Here is an 18,222-nt window from a genome sequence, read left to right on the forward strand (position 1 = left end):
GAGAGCGGTAAGGTCTCCCCTCAGCCTCCTCTTCTCCAGACTAAACAACCCCAGTTCCCTCAGTTGCTCCTCATAAGACTTGTGCTCCAGACCCCTCAACAGCTTCGTTGCCCTTCTCTGGACACGCTCCAGCACCTCAACATCCTTCTTGTAGTGAGGGGCCCAAAACTGAACACAGGATTTGAGGTGCGGCCTCACCAGTGCCGAGTACAGGGGCACGATCACTTCCCTACTCCTGCTGGCCACACGATTTCTGATACAGGCCAGGACGCTGTTGGCCTTCGTGGCCACCTGGGCACACTGCCGGCTCATGTTCAGCCAGCTGTCAACCAGCACCCCCAGGTCCTTTTCCGCTGGGCAGCTCTCCAGCCACTCCTCCCCAAGCCTCCCCAAGTTGAATGGGGTTGTTGTGGCCAAAGGGCAGGACCCGGCACTTGGCCTTGTTAAACCTCATACAGTTGACCTCGGCCCATCAATCCAGCCTGTCCAGATCCCTCTGCAGAGCCCTCCTACCCTCCAGCAGATCAACACTCCCACCCAACTTGGTGTCATCTGCAAACTTACTGAGGGAGCACTCGATCCCCTCATCCAGATCATCGATAAAGATATTGAACAAGACCGGCCCCAGAACCAAGCCCTGGGGAACACCGCTTGTGACCGGCTGCCAGCTGGATTTAACACCATTCACCACAAGTCTCTGAGCTTGGACGTCCAGCCAGTTCTTTACCCAGCAAAGAGTACACCTGTCTAAGCCACGAGCCACCAGTTTCTCCAGGAGAGTGCTGTGGGAGATGCTGTCAAAGGCTTTACTAAAGTCCAGGTAGACAACATCCACAGCCTTTCTCTCATCCACCAGGTGGGTCACTTGGTCATAGAAGGAGATCAGGTTGGTCAAGCAGGACCTGCCTTTCATGAACCCATGCTGACTGGGCCTGATCCCTTGGTTGTCCTGCACATGCCCTGTGAGCATCCTCAAGATGAACTGCTCCATGATCTTCCCTGGCATGGCGGTCAGGCTGACAGGCCTGTAGATCCTGGGATCCTCCTTCCAGACTTTCTTGTAGATAGGCGTCACATTGGCAAGCCTCCAGTTGTCTGGGACCTCCCCTGTTAACCAGGACTGCTGATAAATGATGGAGAGTGGCTTGGCAAGCTCCTCCACCAGCTCCCTTAGTACTCTCGGGTGGATCCCATCAGGCCCCATAGACTTGTGGGTGTCCAGGTGGCTTAACAGGTCCTTAATTGCTTCCTCCTGGATTATGAGTTTACTGTGCTTTCCATCCCTGTGTTCCAGCTCAGGGGGCTGAATACCCTGTGGATACCTGGACTGGCTATTAAAGGCTGAGGCAAAGAAGGCATTGAGTACCTCAGCCTTGTCCTCATCCTTGGTGACAATGTTCCCTGCTATATCCAGTAAGGGATGGAGATTCTCCTTGCCTCTCTTTTTGTTTTTAGTATATTTGTAGAAGCATTTTTTGTTATCCTTTACGACCATGGCCAGATTGAGCTCCAGCTGGGATTTTGCCTTTCTAATTTTTTCTCTTCTTGACCTAAAGAGATCCTTGTATTCTTCTTCAGTTGCCTGCCCCTTCTTCCAAAGGTGATAAACTCTCCTCTTTTCCCTGAGTCCCAGCAAAATTTCCCTGTTCAGCCAGGCCGGTCATCTTCCGTGCCAGCTCGTCTTACAGCACATGGGGACCACCTGCTCCTGCGCCTTTAAGACTTCCTTCTTGAAGGCTGTCCAGCCTTCCTGGACCCTTTTGCCCTTCAGGACGGTCTCCCAAGGGACTCTCTCAACCAGTGACCTGAAGAGGCCAAAGTCTGCCCTGAAGTGCAGTGAATGTGTGACTGCAGTGAGACCTGAACTTATCATTCCTCAGTCCAGGAACCTGCTTGTGCAGTAGAGAATGGATTATGCAGTTCAGTCTGTAAAACAGAACTAACAGCAGTATGTGTCACCTGTTGTTTTTTTTGAGATGTTCAGGACCGAAGAAAAAAAATAAAGTAACTGCCATAAGCCCTGACATGGCAAAGTCCAAAGCCTCTGTTCCAAAAACTTAAGCATACAAGTAGTTTCAACTTAAGTACTGTGTTTCAGTACTGGCTGGATTGGGGCAAGAGCATTTTGTAGTTTGGGGTTCTTGTTGGCATTTGCCTTGCCAGTTCTGGTCCTTTGCTCTCATTCTCTCTAGGCAAGAGACTAGAAAGACAGTACGTTATACAAATGATCACTTAAGAGAAGTTCCAATGAAACATTTTTATAAATGGTTCTATACCCTCTGTGGAAGTAGTTTGCCTAAAGATGTCCCTTAGAAAAGGAAACTTCACCAACTGTTACAGCGTGAAGGACTCAAACATCTGAGCACTCAGTCACGCTGTCGTGAAGAGTGCATGATCACAGGCCACATTCTTTCTGTTATGGTAACGGATTGATTAATACTACTGAAATCAGAGTGTCTGCCTGGGAAATAAGGTACTACCAGAGACAGCAATGTGGGTGTGCGTTTGGATCTAAACAACATAAAATAGAGACTTCGCAATAAGAATATGTTTTTTATCAAGGTCTCCTAGGTGATGTCTCAAACACACAGTGTGTATCCTTAGTTGTAGTCTCTTCCAATTTAAATAAGAGTTACATTTCCCTGCTGAGTGCTCACAGACACTAGCTATTGCTGCAGGGAAAGGAAGCAAGTGAAACAGATTCTGGTTTAAAAACAAACAAAAAAAACAAAACCAAAAAATCATGGTGACAGGTCACAACAAGAAGCTGCTTATACACTTTACTGGCAATAAAACAAACCAGCACAGTACACTGAGACAAAGACTAGGACTGGTGACACCTGAGATGCACTGCTGTCTCTAAAAACTTGCCAAGCACATTATTCGATAATTATATACACTGTTAGGATAAACTACTTCTGGAGTTAGACAATTACATTTGGGTTTGTGTCTACAGTTTCGTCAAAGATTGACTGACGAGCTTTAGATTGTGCTTATAGCTGCTAAATAGGAAAAATGTTTATAAAGAGTCATGGTATCAGAAACTTCATGTCTCTGTAAAGACTTGCAACCTTATCTGTTGTGGTTTAACTCAGCAGGCAGCTAAACACGCAGCTGTTTGCTCACTTGCCCCGCAGTGGGATGGCAGAGAGAATTGGGGAAAAAAAGTAAAATTTGTGACTTGAGATAAAGACCGATTAACAGGACATAAAAGGAAGGGAAACTACTACTACTACTACTACTACTACTACTACTACTACTACTACTACTACTACTACTACTACTGCTAAAAGAATATACAAAGTAAGTGATGCACAATGCAATTGCTCACCAGCCGCCCACTGATGCCCAGCCAGTTCCTGAGCAGCAGTCCCTGGCCAGCTTTCCCCCTAGTTTATATACTAAGAATGATGTCATAGGGTATGGAATATCCCTTGGGCCAGTTTGGGTCAGCTGTCCTGGCCGCGTCCCCTCTCAGCTTCCTGTGCACCCCCAGCCTCCTCACTGTCAGGGCAGTATGAGAAGCTGAAAAGTCCTTGACTCAGTGTAAGCACTAAGCTACTACTTAGCATCAACTAAAACATCAGTGTGTTATCAACATTATTCTCATTCTAATTCCAAAACACAGCACTATACCAGCTACTAGGAAGAAAGTTAATTCTATCCCAGCCAAAACCAGGACATATGTATATCAATAACTTGTCTCCTAACTTCTATATTCAGCTTCTCTCCTTACTGATCTTGAGTACAGGAAAAAACCCAACTTCCAATTCTGTAATCATTATCATGTCCTCTCCAATGTTATCTCAAGAAGAATGCCTTTAGTATTATCAGAGAGGCCTGCTGGAGCAGCCCTTCATGAAAGAAGCTTAGCTGTAAGGTGCATGGAAAGACAAGGAATTTGTCAGGATAGGATAACCAGTCTGGAGAACACTCAAGACGTTTGAAGTCAGCTGTCACACCATCCAACGTACATCTGTTTGCAGACTACTTTGTGCACCTTTTCATATTCAGTGAATATGAAAATTCATACATATTTCAGGAACATCATAAACAGAGCCCCAATGGCTAGACAGACAGATTGGCATGTCAAAGACTAGTCACTAAGGAATGAAGGATGATGACATTAGAGACCCACTTTTGGGACAGAGAAGAAAGGAAAGCAAAAGGGCAGTAACCTACTATCATCCAAGAGTTGTTACCTATCTGGTGATGAAACTGAAAGCACTCCACTCCGTCTGGTACATCCTGATCACCCAAGTGGGCATTCCTAGACTTTTTCTAGATACTTTGATAAGATGTTACCACAAAACCCTGTCAACAAGAATGAAGTAGGAACAGGAATGGGTAGCATCTTCCTGAATCTTTTTGGTTGAGTTCAAGGCACAGACCTAGATCAACATGTTCTGAACAGGAATATATAGCTATGGAAACAGTGACAAAACAGGACTTTAAGAATATTGTAATATGGCTGGGGAACCAAAGGCTCCCAGTGAGCCTCCTGACAAAGATGAGAAAGAGCATCTTAGGATATCAGCTTGTCAGCTAAGTGGGCAGACTTCAAACTAGGTTTGAAAGGACAGCAACAAAAAACCCAGACAGTAGTATGAGATGTGACCGACTGGAAAAACAGGAAGTTGGGAAGAAAATGGGATGGGGAAGGATGTAAGAAGGAAATCAAGCTGGACAACCTGATCCTAGGCAGACTGAATGAGTGCAAAGACCAAACTATAACTTAACTGGCATTCTAATGAATTGGCAAAAGTCTCAGGTTTGTAATACAAACGTTATAAATTTATTGTGAAACCTTTGAGGTGCATTCTCCTGACTCCTTTTCTGTATGGCAAGTTGTCTCTTAAAGAAAATGTTTTTTTCTGTACCTTATCCTCGATTCCAGCCTAGTCTGCAGAGCTCAGGTTCAAACTGGACAATGGGAATAACTAACTGGGATGGCTATAAGGGATTGTTCCCTCACCTGGCTGTCCCACTTGCTCTTAGGTTCTTCCTTTCTTCCCTATCGCTCCTCTTCTTGAGTTGACTCAGCTACTGAAGCGATACAGGCTAGAACCTATGCTTGAAGAGGCTGTAATCAATGACAGGTCAGATGATCCAGGCTTCGAAGGGTAATGTGACACTGATGCAGAAGACATTCTTACAGCTTGTTCAGGAAGCTGAGTCAATTAAAAAAGGGAGGAACAGTTTCATGATATGATGAAAACTAAGTAACTGTGCAAAGATGCATGAAAAGAAAAAGAGGGTTAAAATTACAGTAGTCATATATCACAGGCTGCCACGCTGAAGCATGAGAAAGGTGAAGTTTGTCTGAAGCAGAAGAAGATGGAGCCAGGCTAACACAGTAAAACAGAATAGCAAAAAAGTCCCCCTGCTCACAAATACATTAGAAATACATGGCAAAGAAAAGCAGAGATCTATTATTCAATGTAGGAAGAGATCAAACACAGACAAAAGAGGAATGCTTGCAAAATTCAGGGCTTCAGTCTTCGCAGGAAAGGTTAATTATGTAAGAACTGTTAATGAAATGCATTTAAAACAAAAGAAACACAGAACCGAGACCAAAAAAGGGTAAGAAAGGGTTAAAAATTAGACATTATACATATACAAATCTGATACCACTCACCCAAGAGTCATTACGGAATTAGATAAAACAATTTCTGACCATTAGTGTGACATCTCTCCAAAACCCATGGAGGATGGGCAAGGTTCCAGAGTGCTTGAGAAAAGCAATTAAATACTGAACACAGGGAAAGAAGAACCTATAGAATTTCAGATGTAGGTATTAATATGCTGACATTATTAGCTATTCTGTAAGCACTTCTGATGTTGCATTATGCTAAATCAGGCTAGCACCTCGATCCCTTCCAGTGCTTAGCCTCGACTTGTTGAACCTTGTCTCAGCTTAAGCTTGTGACAGACTGGGAATCATACAAAAAGCTCATCCTGGGAAACCAGTATAGCTGACTACTCCAAAGATCCCTGTGTCTCTCTTCCAGTTTTGGTGAAGAATCCTCTTCAGGGTCTATTTACTGGGAGGAACAGTAGCCTCTTCACCTAAAACTACCAGTCACATAACAGGAGAATAGCTGTAAACATGACTGAGACAAGGTCAGTGCTGTAGTATGAAGTTGTAACAGTTAATTTTCTACCACAATACAGTGTATTTTCAAATATAGTGTATTTTCAAAAAATAGGTTTGGGTTTTTTTGCTTTTTTAGAAAAATCTTATAGATAAGCCCAAGTGGCTTATAGTGACATTGCCTCTCCTAGCATCTCAAGTTTTGCTGCCAGGACCTCCTTGCCTGGTACTGCTTCACAACTATGAATTCTTTGTCAAGACTGTGTTTTTCCAAAAGACCGTATCTGTTTTGTGTTACATAGCCTTGTCAGCTATTTCAGCAAGCTGTGCTCTCTAACCTAGTTCAGGCTCATTCCTTGGCCTCTCTCAATACATCACCGTCACCATAATGTCTCTGCACGACATCCACCTTGGCCAGCTCCCCTGCTGCAATACAGCCTGAAATATTCCTAAACTGGAGTTTCAAAACTGCAAAATCAAATGCTTCAGCTAGCAGATATTAGAGACAACATTTGTCCTTGTTTGGGCTTGCTGTTGGAGACAGCAGTTAGGATTCAAAGGCTGCAGAAAAATCACTAAAAGTTGTATCATTCTGGTCTTTATTCTGCGCAACTCGCATGAGCCCATTTGCCAGCTCACTCTTAATTGCTGGACTTGCCTGGAGGTAAAAGACTTTCCAAAGGAAAATAACTATTTAACTTGCAAGTCAACACTCAGATTGCAGCAAAAGGAAATGAAAAACCAAACAGACTTTACTGCTGTAACTAAAGCGGTGACTCCCTCAGCCCCAACTACTGCTGCAGCTTGATTTCATAAAATCCTTCTGTAAAAACCGAACATACAATTCTGATATTTAAAACAGTGTTAACAGCAAAGGCTATTTCACACCAAAATAAGGATGCATACCTCTTTCTTTTCTAACTTAATTACTCTGATAAACAAAACCAGCACTTGCGCTGGGCTAAATCCTGCACTCTTTCCTGAATTTGAGGAAACATCTATTTGCAGAGGAGATGAGACAGTTCACTTCCCAACAGATTCTGCACCCCCTTGACACTGGCAGAGGAGAGGAGGTCTAGTTGGAATAGGACTGCATAGCACAAAACCCCACAAAACCAGAAACAAATGCCCTTTAAAAAAAGAAAAAGTACAGTCCAATGTGTAGCAGCCAGGAGATACTATTACAAGACAGTTTTACAGAAACATTAGTTGCATGCTCAGTCATGACCCTCCTGCGTGCTCAATCATGACCCTCTTTCCTTCCTCAAAGCCACAAACAACATATCACAGAATCACAGAATTATTAAGGTTGGAAAGGACCTTCAAGATCATCAAGTCCAACCCTTAACCCAACGTCACCATGTCCACTAAACCATGTCCCGAAGTGCCACATCCACACGTTTTTTGAACACTTCTAGTGATGGTGACCCCACCACCTCCCTGGGCAGCCTCTTCCAATGCTTGACCACTCTCTTGGTGAAGAAAGTTTTCCTAATATCCAATTTGAACCTCCCCTGGCGCAACTTGAGGCCATTTTCTCTCGTCCTATCACTAGTTATTTGGGAGAAGGGACCAACACCCACCTCACCTCACCACAACGCCCTTTCAGGTAGTTGTAGAGAGCGGTAAGGTCTCCCCTCAGCCTCCTCTTCTCCAGACTGAACAACCCCAGTTCCCTCAGCCGCTCCTCATAAGACTTGTTCTCCAGACCCCTCACCAGCTTTGTTGCCCTTCTCTGGACACGCTCCAGCACCTCAACATCCTTCTTGTAGTGAGGGGCCCAAAACTGAACACAGTATTCAAGGTGCGGCCTCACCAGTGCCGAGTACAGGGGCACAATCACTTCCCTACTCCTGCTGGCCACACTATTTCTGATACAGGTCAGGATGCTGTTGGCCTTCTTGGCTACCTGGGCACACTGCCAGCTCATATTCAGCCGGCTGAACATGATCTATGCTTGGGAAACGAACGTCATTATGACACACCGCATGCCCACATGCAATGTTCAATATGTCTTTCATAACCTCAAAGGCTTTATAGGAAACTGGAAGAGGTACAGAGTAGTGCAACAATGATGTACAGTGAAGAACCATCAAATAGACAGCATTTTTAACCTCAGATCACTAAATCATTGAGGTTGCAAAGGACCTTTTGTGACCAACTAGTCCAAACAACGTGCTCAAGCAGGGTCACATAGAGCTGGTTGCCCAGGACTGCATACAGTTGTGTTTTGGGTATCTCCATAGATGGAGGATCTACAACCTCTCCAGGTAACCTGTTCTAGTATTTGACCACCCTCACAGCAAAAGTGTGTTTTCTTGTTTTCAGATGGAATTTCGTGATTTTTCATTTGTGTCCATTGCCTCTTGTCCTGTTAGTGGGCATTACTGAGAACAGTCTGGCTCTCTCTTCTTTATTCCTATCAAGTATTTATACACATTGATAAGATTCCTCCACGAGCCTTGTCTTCCAGGCTTAACAGTCTCAGCTCTCTCAGTCTTTCCTTGTGTGAAGGATGTTACAGTCATTTGATGATCTTTGTGACCTTGCGCTGGACTTCTCAAGTAAGTCTGTACCTTTCCTGTACAGGGGAACCAAGCCCTGGACCCAGCACTCCAGATGTGATCTCACTAACGCTGAGTAGAGGGGAAGGATCATCTCCCTTGACCTGCTGGCAACACTGTTCCTAATGCAGCCCAGGGTGCTGTTGGCCTTTGCTGTGAGGGTGCACTGCAGCACATGACTTAATGAAAGACATAATGGCAGGGGGCTTGGAACTAGATGATCTTTAAGATCCCTTCCAACCCAAACCACTCTATGATTCTATGATGTAAGGTAGATAAATCAGGAGGTAGATAAATCAGGAGACAAATACGAATGGTTTGGACAAGATAAAGGACAAATTGTTCACCACCTCTCTAATACAAAAATCAGCCAGGTGTGAGGTGACAGGTTCAAAAGGGCCAAACAGACAGTTCTCTCCCACTGTGTAGTTAAGCCGTGCAACTCACTGCTGCAGGAACCTGTAGATACTGGAAGTTTGTGTGTGTTCAGAGTTGGAGGTTCATGAAAGAAAGATCTATTGTGTTAATAAACACAGACACAATGTTGATTAATTAAGAAACTCTTGAGCTGCGAATTGCTGGAGACCAGCAGAATATTTTGAGAAAGAATCACCACCACATCAGAATAGGGAAAATACCATAGACACTTTGCTGCTGGCAAGGATAAGATACTGATCTAGACAAACCTTTTTACTGATTCAGGATGCCTTTCCTTACGATGAATTGTAAGAAAAGCATGCTATGCATGAGTGCACCAGCTGCTTTTTTCTCAGTCCATGCCAATCCAATGGACCTACACAGGAATGAAGATTTCAGATGGGGCTACTCCAACTCCATGGCAAATACTCAGTGGCAGAACTACCACAATTCTCCTTTGCAGGAGTTGGGATCCTCTGGAGAGCTGTGTAAGTCTTGTATGAACTCCACAGGTTCCGGGGATTCGTTAGTCGTGTGCCTCGAGGTGCAGAAATTTACTTCAGCCAGCAAACTGAAACAGCACTCACAGGGTAGCTGAACCAAATGAATTTTGCCTGCCAATCCCAATCCTCCTGGGGACTAGAATGTGGTTTTTCTAAGCATCTCCTTCATTCTGAATGTTTATGATTTAAGGTGTCTTTAGCTGCATGCTGTGTATGTACAGACTTGTAATGGAAACAAGGTTGGTACCTTACCTGGTTGGTAAGGTACCAGAAGAAACAGCATAACAAAGGGTTAAAAGGCCTGTACTGACAATTCCCAGGACAGAGCTGCCAGTAGTAAACTGAGGAACATATTTATGTCAAGACCAAAAGGACTGCACTCTAACACCTCACAGTAAAGATGACTTGTGAGCAGTAGACCCTGCATCCTAACATCAGGCCATTGACAAGAAGGCTGCTGTGTATCCTATAACATTCATTATTGAATTAGCCCAACAGACTAAAGATGTGTATTTCAGACAAGAAAACAAAGCAAAACAAAAAAACCCCAGTGGTCAGGAACATGGACTAAGACTCATGGAAGCTGAAGTCAGCAAGAGCTTAACATGAAGGACCACCCATTCAGAACTGACAACTCTGAAAAGATATGAGAGGTCTGTCCAAAGTACTAGGTTGCCATCACCAAGCAAGAAGAACCAGAGCAGTTTATGACAACTCAACAGCTGGCACTTCTTGTGCTTCGAATCTCACAGAAGCAATACTGGCCACACTTCCTCCACTTATGCACCGTGGTGCTCACGAGTATGCAAGTGTGAGTTAATAAAATCTGGGTAAGAGACTGTGAATGCACAAAAACAATTTGCTTGAAGATTTTGTAGATAAGTATCACCTTCCTTTTTTCACAGTATCGCACAGTGAGTTTTATTTTGCCAGTTTCCTACATGTGTATTATTACACAAAAGACAGTGTGTCAATGAATTGCAGATTCTTGCAAGAAGAAAAATGTTCAGCACATTCAGCCTTTTTCAGTGCTCTGGGCATGTTTTGCACTCGTGTGGAACACTGACATACAACCTGTAAATTTATTCCAAGGAAAAATCTATAAACAAGGAGTTTGTGTACGTTTGTGGAGCAGCTAGGGAAATGAGCTTAAAAAAAATAATCAGAATTTTGCAGTCTAGCAAAAAATGCTTTCACTTTAAAATGCCGACTAAGTTACCGTATATTACACTAAAGAACTGTTTACCTCAAAAATGAAACAATGGTAATTTCTTACCAGTCTCTTTTGCTGAAGCTGTTCTCTAAGTAATCTGTCTTCTGGTAAAACATCACATAGAAGAAAATAATTGTCCTGTTCTTCTGTTAAGAGATTAGGAAGTGTGGGTAAGGGATGGGAAGTTGCAGCTGCTTTAAATATTTCTGGCACATAATTTGCTAAACCTTTGGAATGTGTTAAGAATGTGAGAATGTGTTTTTTAATCTATAAAAGTCAGTTATTTTAATTTCATAATTTAATGAAACATTATTAAATATTTGTATATACATATTTATAAGACCTTTACATCATTTATATTGCAGTACAAAGACAAAAATCTTGCATAGGTTTTCCCCACTACCAGTTTTATTCTTTTTTATGATGGTTCTTCTGGAGACACAAAGCAATTTTAATCATTTATATGGGTCACAGTATAAAGTCAGCATGAAAGAAACACGAAATCACCTTTAATTTTATCTTGCATGTGGGATTTTCAGTTATGTCTCTAAGTAATTGTCAGTTTTCAGTGGCTATCATCGTTTGGTACACCCTCCCCTTACCCTGACTGACCACGTTACCTTTTACCATCAGATCTCGTTCCATCTGCAGATAAGCACCACGACTGTTCAGTAAGACACATTGAGACTTGCCTAATTTACATTTCTATTTATGTTTTACCCACATCTTATGTTTACTAATTAGTAAAAATTATTTATGTTAATATTCAATTTAGTAATTAAAATCTTATTAAAATTAATTACTTTAAAATTACTCAGCATGTAAGAAAATATAAAAATATTACAAGTATTTTGAAAGTTACTCATTTATTAATCAAAGGGTTATGTGGTTGCTGAACTGAAGTGACCATCATTAAGTTTTTTACAATTTTGAACTTGCCAGATTTCAGCCTTTCCCATCTTTTCATACAGAAGCCTGTGTGAACAAGATAAACCCCCTGATTTCTGAGCTATCAAATCTGAAGGAGATAGTTATTAAAATTAACAAATTTGTTAACAAACAAACAACAAAGTATTCTCATTGTACTCTGTAATGGCTATTGATGGTTTATAATTCTCGAAAGCTCTGGCATTCAGGTGCTTGATTTGCAATTTTCAAACTCAGTGGTAAGTGTTAAAATTTCAGAAGCAAAAATATACATATGTAAGAGAAATGCAATTATGGTCTTTGGAGCGACTTTCATGTATTCTAAGACTGTTTTTTTTAAATTAATTTGAATAATTAAAACAACTTATTTTCATCCATTTTGTACTCAGTTTTCACCTTCCACCCATCTCTGACACTGGCTGCATGCATTTCTTCCTCCCTTTCAAGCTCTCCATGGAGAATTAAAGATGCAGAAAAGACCTAACGTTTTATTAACTGCTTTTAGGTAACCTATATTTTTCTGTTAGAAAAGGGGAAGCCAAAGAAATGCATCAGCTACTTTGAGAAAAACAATTCCTTTGCACAGTCATCATTGTCCTTATGATGGAATGTCCCACTGTGCCAACGCAGAAGAACCAAAGTAAGGTCTTTGGTTTTGTGTTGGAGCCCAGAAAATGCCAGCCTTTGTACCCCTACCATAAAGATATTGTCTCATAATACCCTTGGGCAGTAAGCACTGTGGCAGGGGAAAGGAAGGGCGACTGTGGCCCTGCTGTACAGGAGGAGTTAGTGGCATCAGTGGGGGTGGTGGACAGGGTGAAGTCAGAAAAGACAGCTCACAGCCGATGTTTCTCCACGTTTCTGGAAGGACTATCACCAATTATTTATGCAGTAGGTACCAAAGCTTTGACAGCCACGATGTAAGCCACACTGCAGTGCATTTAAGCATGTACTGAGCTCATCCTCACTCAGCAGTGCTGAAGCACATGTTGCAATCCTTGTAAAAGGTAAGTTTAAGTATGTGCATAAGAGTTAAACATTACTTCTGTGGTTTTCTGACCTAGTGTCAGATTACTTTACACTTGGTTGATCAAAGCAGCACTATATGCCAGAAATTATCACATGACCTGGCCAACAGAGAGTAAGCAAGCAAGCAGCATACTTACCTAATGGAGCTTCCGAATTTGTTCTTATCACACTACAGAAGTCTGTGATGGGCTGTTCTGCAAACCTCTTCTTCCAGTACAAGATGTATCTTTAAAAATAAGGGGAAGATGATTAGTGAAAAAGGAAACATCAAGAAAAGTTTAATAAACAGTTGATTGGCTCTCACTTTTTCCATTCTCTAAATTCTGTTTTGTGGGGTTTTTTAAACTGTTGTCTCCATTTTTTCTTCCTTTAATCTAGTTTTCCAATTAGTTAAATTCATTCAGCTTCATTAAAACTGGGTTTAACCATCCTGTCAAAGTGAAGAACTCAATAAGACAGACTTGCATTAAGCTTTACATAAACACTGTGATCTATTCACATTTTCAGACAGAAGTGCCACTCAGATGCATCTTTGCTGAAAAGATACACTACAGAGTACTCTCAAATTCCAAAAATACTGTGGTCTGTGTTCTGCAAGATGCAGTCAGGAATCTGAAACTCGGTAAAAACACCAACTTGTCAAAAGTGAAGGTTTTGGCAGGTCTCCTGTGAAGTTACAGTGAAAGCTGTAGCTTGGCAGACAACTAGAAAGACAGAAAAACTAAGTCCCCAAACACCAGGGGGTGGGATAGCAGAAAGAATAAGGAAAGCCCTAAACACATCTTGAAGGTTTAACCCATCAACTACAGTTGTTTAGAAATATTCTTGTACTATCATTGTATTAAAGCAGCATTAACAGACTCCAACTGAGATTAGGTTCCCACTGAACTAGAAGCTACTGCCTAACCAAGAAGAAATCCACACCTTCAATCATATGATGAAGGGAATGGAGCAAACCTTGTGCTAATTATTCAGATTCTTACTATAAAAAAAAATATGAAAATGTTTCAGTGTGTGCTTATAATTTATACTTACGACTCATGCATGATATAAATCAGGTGAGAGTCGGTAAGGTAAAGGGTAACTATTCAATGACAGCTTCTTTCTGACATGCCATCAAATTAGGAAAATACTCATAAAAAAATTAGATATTATTACGAGGACATTTCTAAATAGTTGTAGCTTTTAACACTTATGAAAACTGAAAGTTTACTTGCCGCAGCTATCGCATCCCATGGTGGTTCATATTACCTCTATTTACCATCTATTTTACTTTAACTGCAGCAGCCAAGGAATTAGCACATATTTGTTTCTGCTAACTTTGACATGGAGAGGATTAACCTCCAAGACGGCAGACAGCTAAGCACAGTGAAGCCAGCACGCATGGCTGAAGCTCATTCAAAGGCATCATTAGATGTCAGCAGGCAAGAGGTGAGTATTTTGTTGTCCCCTGCCTACTCCACTGTTTGTGAGGCACAAGGAAACAGTCTTGCTGCTACACAGAACAGCAAGTCTTCCAGAGTAAGTCATCCTCGAGCTTTTAGTACCTAAATGTGCAAATGAAGGGATTTCAAGATGTCATTTAGTCTGTCCTCTGCACTGAAATAAATTAAATCCCTCTGTTAAGGGATTTCACACCGTAAGACTTAACCCAAATAATCAATGATCAAATAAAGCCAATGCCCTGTCATACTTCCAGGGAGAGAGAATGAGTGATCAACGTCCATGAGTGATCATGTTCAGTGATGTAGTAGAAGCTTATTCCCCTTATCTCCTCCTCTTGCCCTAATGCCTACTTATCTTTATTCTTCCAAGTTAAAAAAAAAAAAAAACCAAACCCAAAAACTTCTCCATTAGCATTGCTCTTCTCTGAATTCTCCACTTCTTGTAGTTCTGTCACAAAATGTATTCCTAAGACTGATTGTAACTCGGTCAACTTTCTAAGTATAAAACCCCCTATGTTTTCATGGTTGTTTCCCTGTGTTTTCCACACTTCAGTTTAACACCTCAGATTATACTTCTTTTTTTTTTGTGCATAGTATTAGTCTATTTTACTGATATTCAGTACAGTAAATAAGAGCAGGCACACTTCAGAGTAACAATCAGAGTAACAAATAATTCCATCATTTCACATCCTGGGGCCACTTTCTGTAAGATTTGGCTACCTTCCAATTGCATTAGCAGCAAAAAGAATCTAAATGGACATTTTATTGAAAAGGTGATTTTAAAATACATTTCTATCAATGCAGAATAATCCCCTGAGCACACTTAAACTGGCGGTCCATGACTTAGCAGGTCTGATCCCTTTATTTATCTGAGGAAACTCAGCATTATCTCCAAAGAACATTGCATTTTTGTTCTGCCTGCTTTCAGCATAAAGCCAAGCAAAAACAAGTATCAGTTTTCAATTTTAAGCAACGTTAAGCTCATACATCTGAATAAGGATTTATATGGCTTACATTTCTCTCCCTAAATTTCATCTTAATATTTCATTGTTTTTGCATCTTGATGGACACAAATTACTGGCTTTGGCTGAGTAACTAATCACGGAAGACCTACCATAAAACTCCTCTAAGTTGAGAAATTATCCAGCTACCATTTAAACACTGCAACAGAACCATCTACAAACCGGCAGGTAACTGTCTAGCCTACTGCCTGGCCCATACATTGCTGTGTGTGAAAGCAAAATGCCAAGCAAGCGCCAGGTCTCTGAAGTTACAAGCCAGCTGGGGCCATGCCAGCTCTTGGAGGAAGTTAAGAGAGAGAAAGCCCAATGTGACCATGCTGAGATGATCAATGACACAGCTTTACAGGGAGTCACAGTTGTATGTAGATCACAGTACTGTATAGTTAAGGATTAAATGTGATTTCTATGGGGAAATACTGGCATCTTTAAAATAGGGCAAATGAGTTCCAACCCAGAATGAGAAAGATCCTGTACTGAGCAGCTTCTGTGTACAATAAACAGCTTTAGGACATTGTACAGTGGTAGAAATAGCCTTGTCCTATACAAATAAACACCAAAATTAGGAGAGTTGATTGTTTCAAATGTGTTTTACGAAATTGCACACATCTTGTTGATTAGTGACAGGTCCTGAGAACTCCCTAGGATATGTCAAAGAATGTCTAACACAGGAATTACCCTGTATTCTAATATCAAGTCCCCTGGTTCCAGCAACATCTAGGGGCTGGGGAGTGGCGGAGGCGGGGGGGCGGGGAGCAGGAAAATAACCTTACAATCCAGCAACAAAAAGCTCGTCAAAAAAGTAATAAAAATCCTCCCACAATACCCCACTGCTTTTTAAAGTATTTTAAAAAGATGATCTCTAGATGATCATCTGAAAAAGATGATCTTCTGTTTTCTATAACATCTGCACACATACACACTCATTTTAAACAATATAACCCTTACCTTCTAAAATCTGCAACCAGTTTCACATCTGCTATGACAAGCTTGTGTCCAATAATCATGTGCTTCAGGAGATGGTTTTGTTCTGCTAAGAGATAGCATTCTTTGCAGAAAATACAAGGCACATAGGGAGAACTTTCGCCAGCAGCAACACCACCTGGACTTTCTGGCAGAGACAGAGGCTCCAAAATACACTCTGTATCTAAAATAAATAAAAAGAATAATTAATTTTGACTAAGTGAATAAATCTAGATCATTTGGAGTACTTTTAGGTAGTACATGTAAAACCTGTTTTGTTGGGTCCCAGTTTTGTTGCATGGATCACTCCAGCAGCAAGATGCTTGGAAGCAAGTTAACTGCATTATTTCCAAGAAGAACGGTGGGAGGTGAGCACAGGACAGTTCTCAAGTATCTGCTCCAGCTGAAACTCCCGGCTGACACCAAGTCAAACAGACGCAAATCTTCTGCTTATTACTAAAGGAAGTTTTATAATGAGAAACCTACTTTTCTTTCTCTCACTATCTTGTCTACCTGTTGATATGAATGAAGCTACTCTCTTTGCCACATTCCTCATACTATCAGGAAGACTGCATAGCACAAACTGTTTTGCATGTTGATTTCTCCTAGCTATACTTTTATTTATTGCATGATACTTCTATCATTTTCTGATTGACTCTTGAAGGTCCGTATGCATTTGTCTTGCCTTTTATTCTCCATTAGCATCCCACTTACTGTTCTGTGACAAAGGAAAAGACTATTCTTGATAAAGATTACTGCAACATGGAAGCTTATGCCCACTGAAACACCTCCTAACTGTACAGATGTTGAGGATGGGCCAGTCACACGCCATGGGGAAAGGTCAATGGCTCATGTTTGTACTATACTGCACCAGTCAGACATAGGTTACTCAAATGATAGCACACAGAGGTGACTCACCACTGGCTGATGTTCTCCAGTTTCGCTGCTGTTTGTAGTTCAACAAGTGGGTGGATTGCACAGAACTGCAGCAGTACTGCAAACAAGCAGACTGACCCAGAGTATATGTGTGTGTGTGTCCCCATTTAAACAACAGCAGTGTAAATTCATAAGCTCTTCCACTGAATAATTGTAATTCATTAAGAATATAATACAATATATAAGAATATAATACAATACAATAATAATTGTAATTCATTAAGAAACACTGTGTGACCAACAGATTTCAACAGCTGGCCCCATTAGCCTAACCAAATTCCAGTTGTCCAGAAATAAACTGTGGTGTTCACTTTCCAAATACATTATAGCAGTCTTTGGTAAGGGTTTTTCTTGGAAGCAAATGCCAGTTTCAATATGTATCTTTGATTTTAGCTACATCAATTTTGGATAGCAAAGGAGAGTAAGAGCAAACAGAAAAAGCTCCCCAATAGTTCCTGCACTCCGAGGATGAAAACTGAAGAGAAAAGATCATGGGTCTCCTTGATTCTTGTGATACGAAGTTAACTTGTGCAGCAGGACAATAAACTCCGTGCCTCCGGATTTCTGCAGTGACATGAACACCTCTGTAAAGAAATGAAACTTCACAGAATCACAGAATGGCTGAGGTTGGAAGTGACCTCATCTGGTCCAATCCCCCTGCTCAAGCAGGACACCCCAGAGCCAGCTGCCCAGGACCATACCCAGACGGCTTTTGAGTGTCTCTGAGGATGGAGACCCCACAGCCTCCTTGGGCAAACTGTGCCAGTGCTCGGTCACCCTTCACAGTGAAAAAGGCGTTTCCTGATGTTCAGACAGAACCTCCTGGGTTTTGGTTTCTGAAGATATCTGAAGAATTAAGAAAAAGACCTTCTCCCAAACCTATTATTTTGTCACACAGGAATTTTAAAATATGCAAGGTTAAAGGAAGGTTAATTAACACTATTTATCAGATAGAAGAATCAATGTATGACAGTTTTCACCCTACAAAATTCATATGTATGTATTTTATGTTGGCAAGCACACCAACTCTGATAATTTGGTAACTTGTCCACATGGAAAATTTGAAAAGTAATTTAAAAAATCATAGCCATTTAGCTTTTTTTCCCTAGGAA

At 41.4% G+C, this 18,222-nt stretch overlaps 1 protein-coding gene across 2 annotated transcripts in view; it reads right to left on the minus strand.

The window, feature by feature from the left end:
- The window catches only part of ZNF277 (zinc finger protein 277), a gene marked incomplete at both ends in the record, with an annotated part of 61,708 nt that overhangs the window by 20,333 nt on the left and 23,153 nt on the right, over positions 1–18,222 (minus strand). The window contains 3 exons of one of the 2 annotated variants that reach the window (XM_082005280.1): positions 10,855–10,937; positions 12,885–12,973; positions 16,160–16,352. In XM_082005280.1, the coding sequence (XP_081861406.1) occupies positions 10,855–10,937; positions 12,885–12,973; positions 16,160–16,352 (365 nt within the window). Of the gene's footprint in view, positions 1–10,854; positions 10,938–12,884; positions 12,974–16,159; positions 16,359–18,222 lie in introns of both variants that reach the window. The other variant, XM_082005279.1, reaches the window with a different exon arrangement.

This window comes from Phaethon aethereus (genome assembly GCF_964289735.1).
Source record: "Phaethon aethereus genome assembly, chromosome: 1".
Classification (NCBI taxonomy): domain Eukaryota; kingdom Metazoa; phylum Chordata; class Aves; order Phaethontiformes; family Phaethontidae; genus Phaethon; species Phaethon aethereus.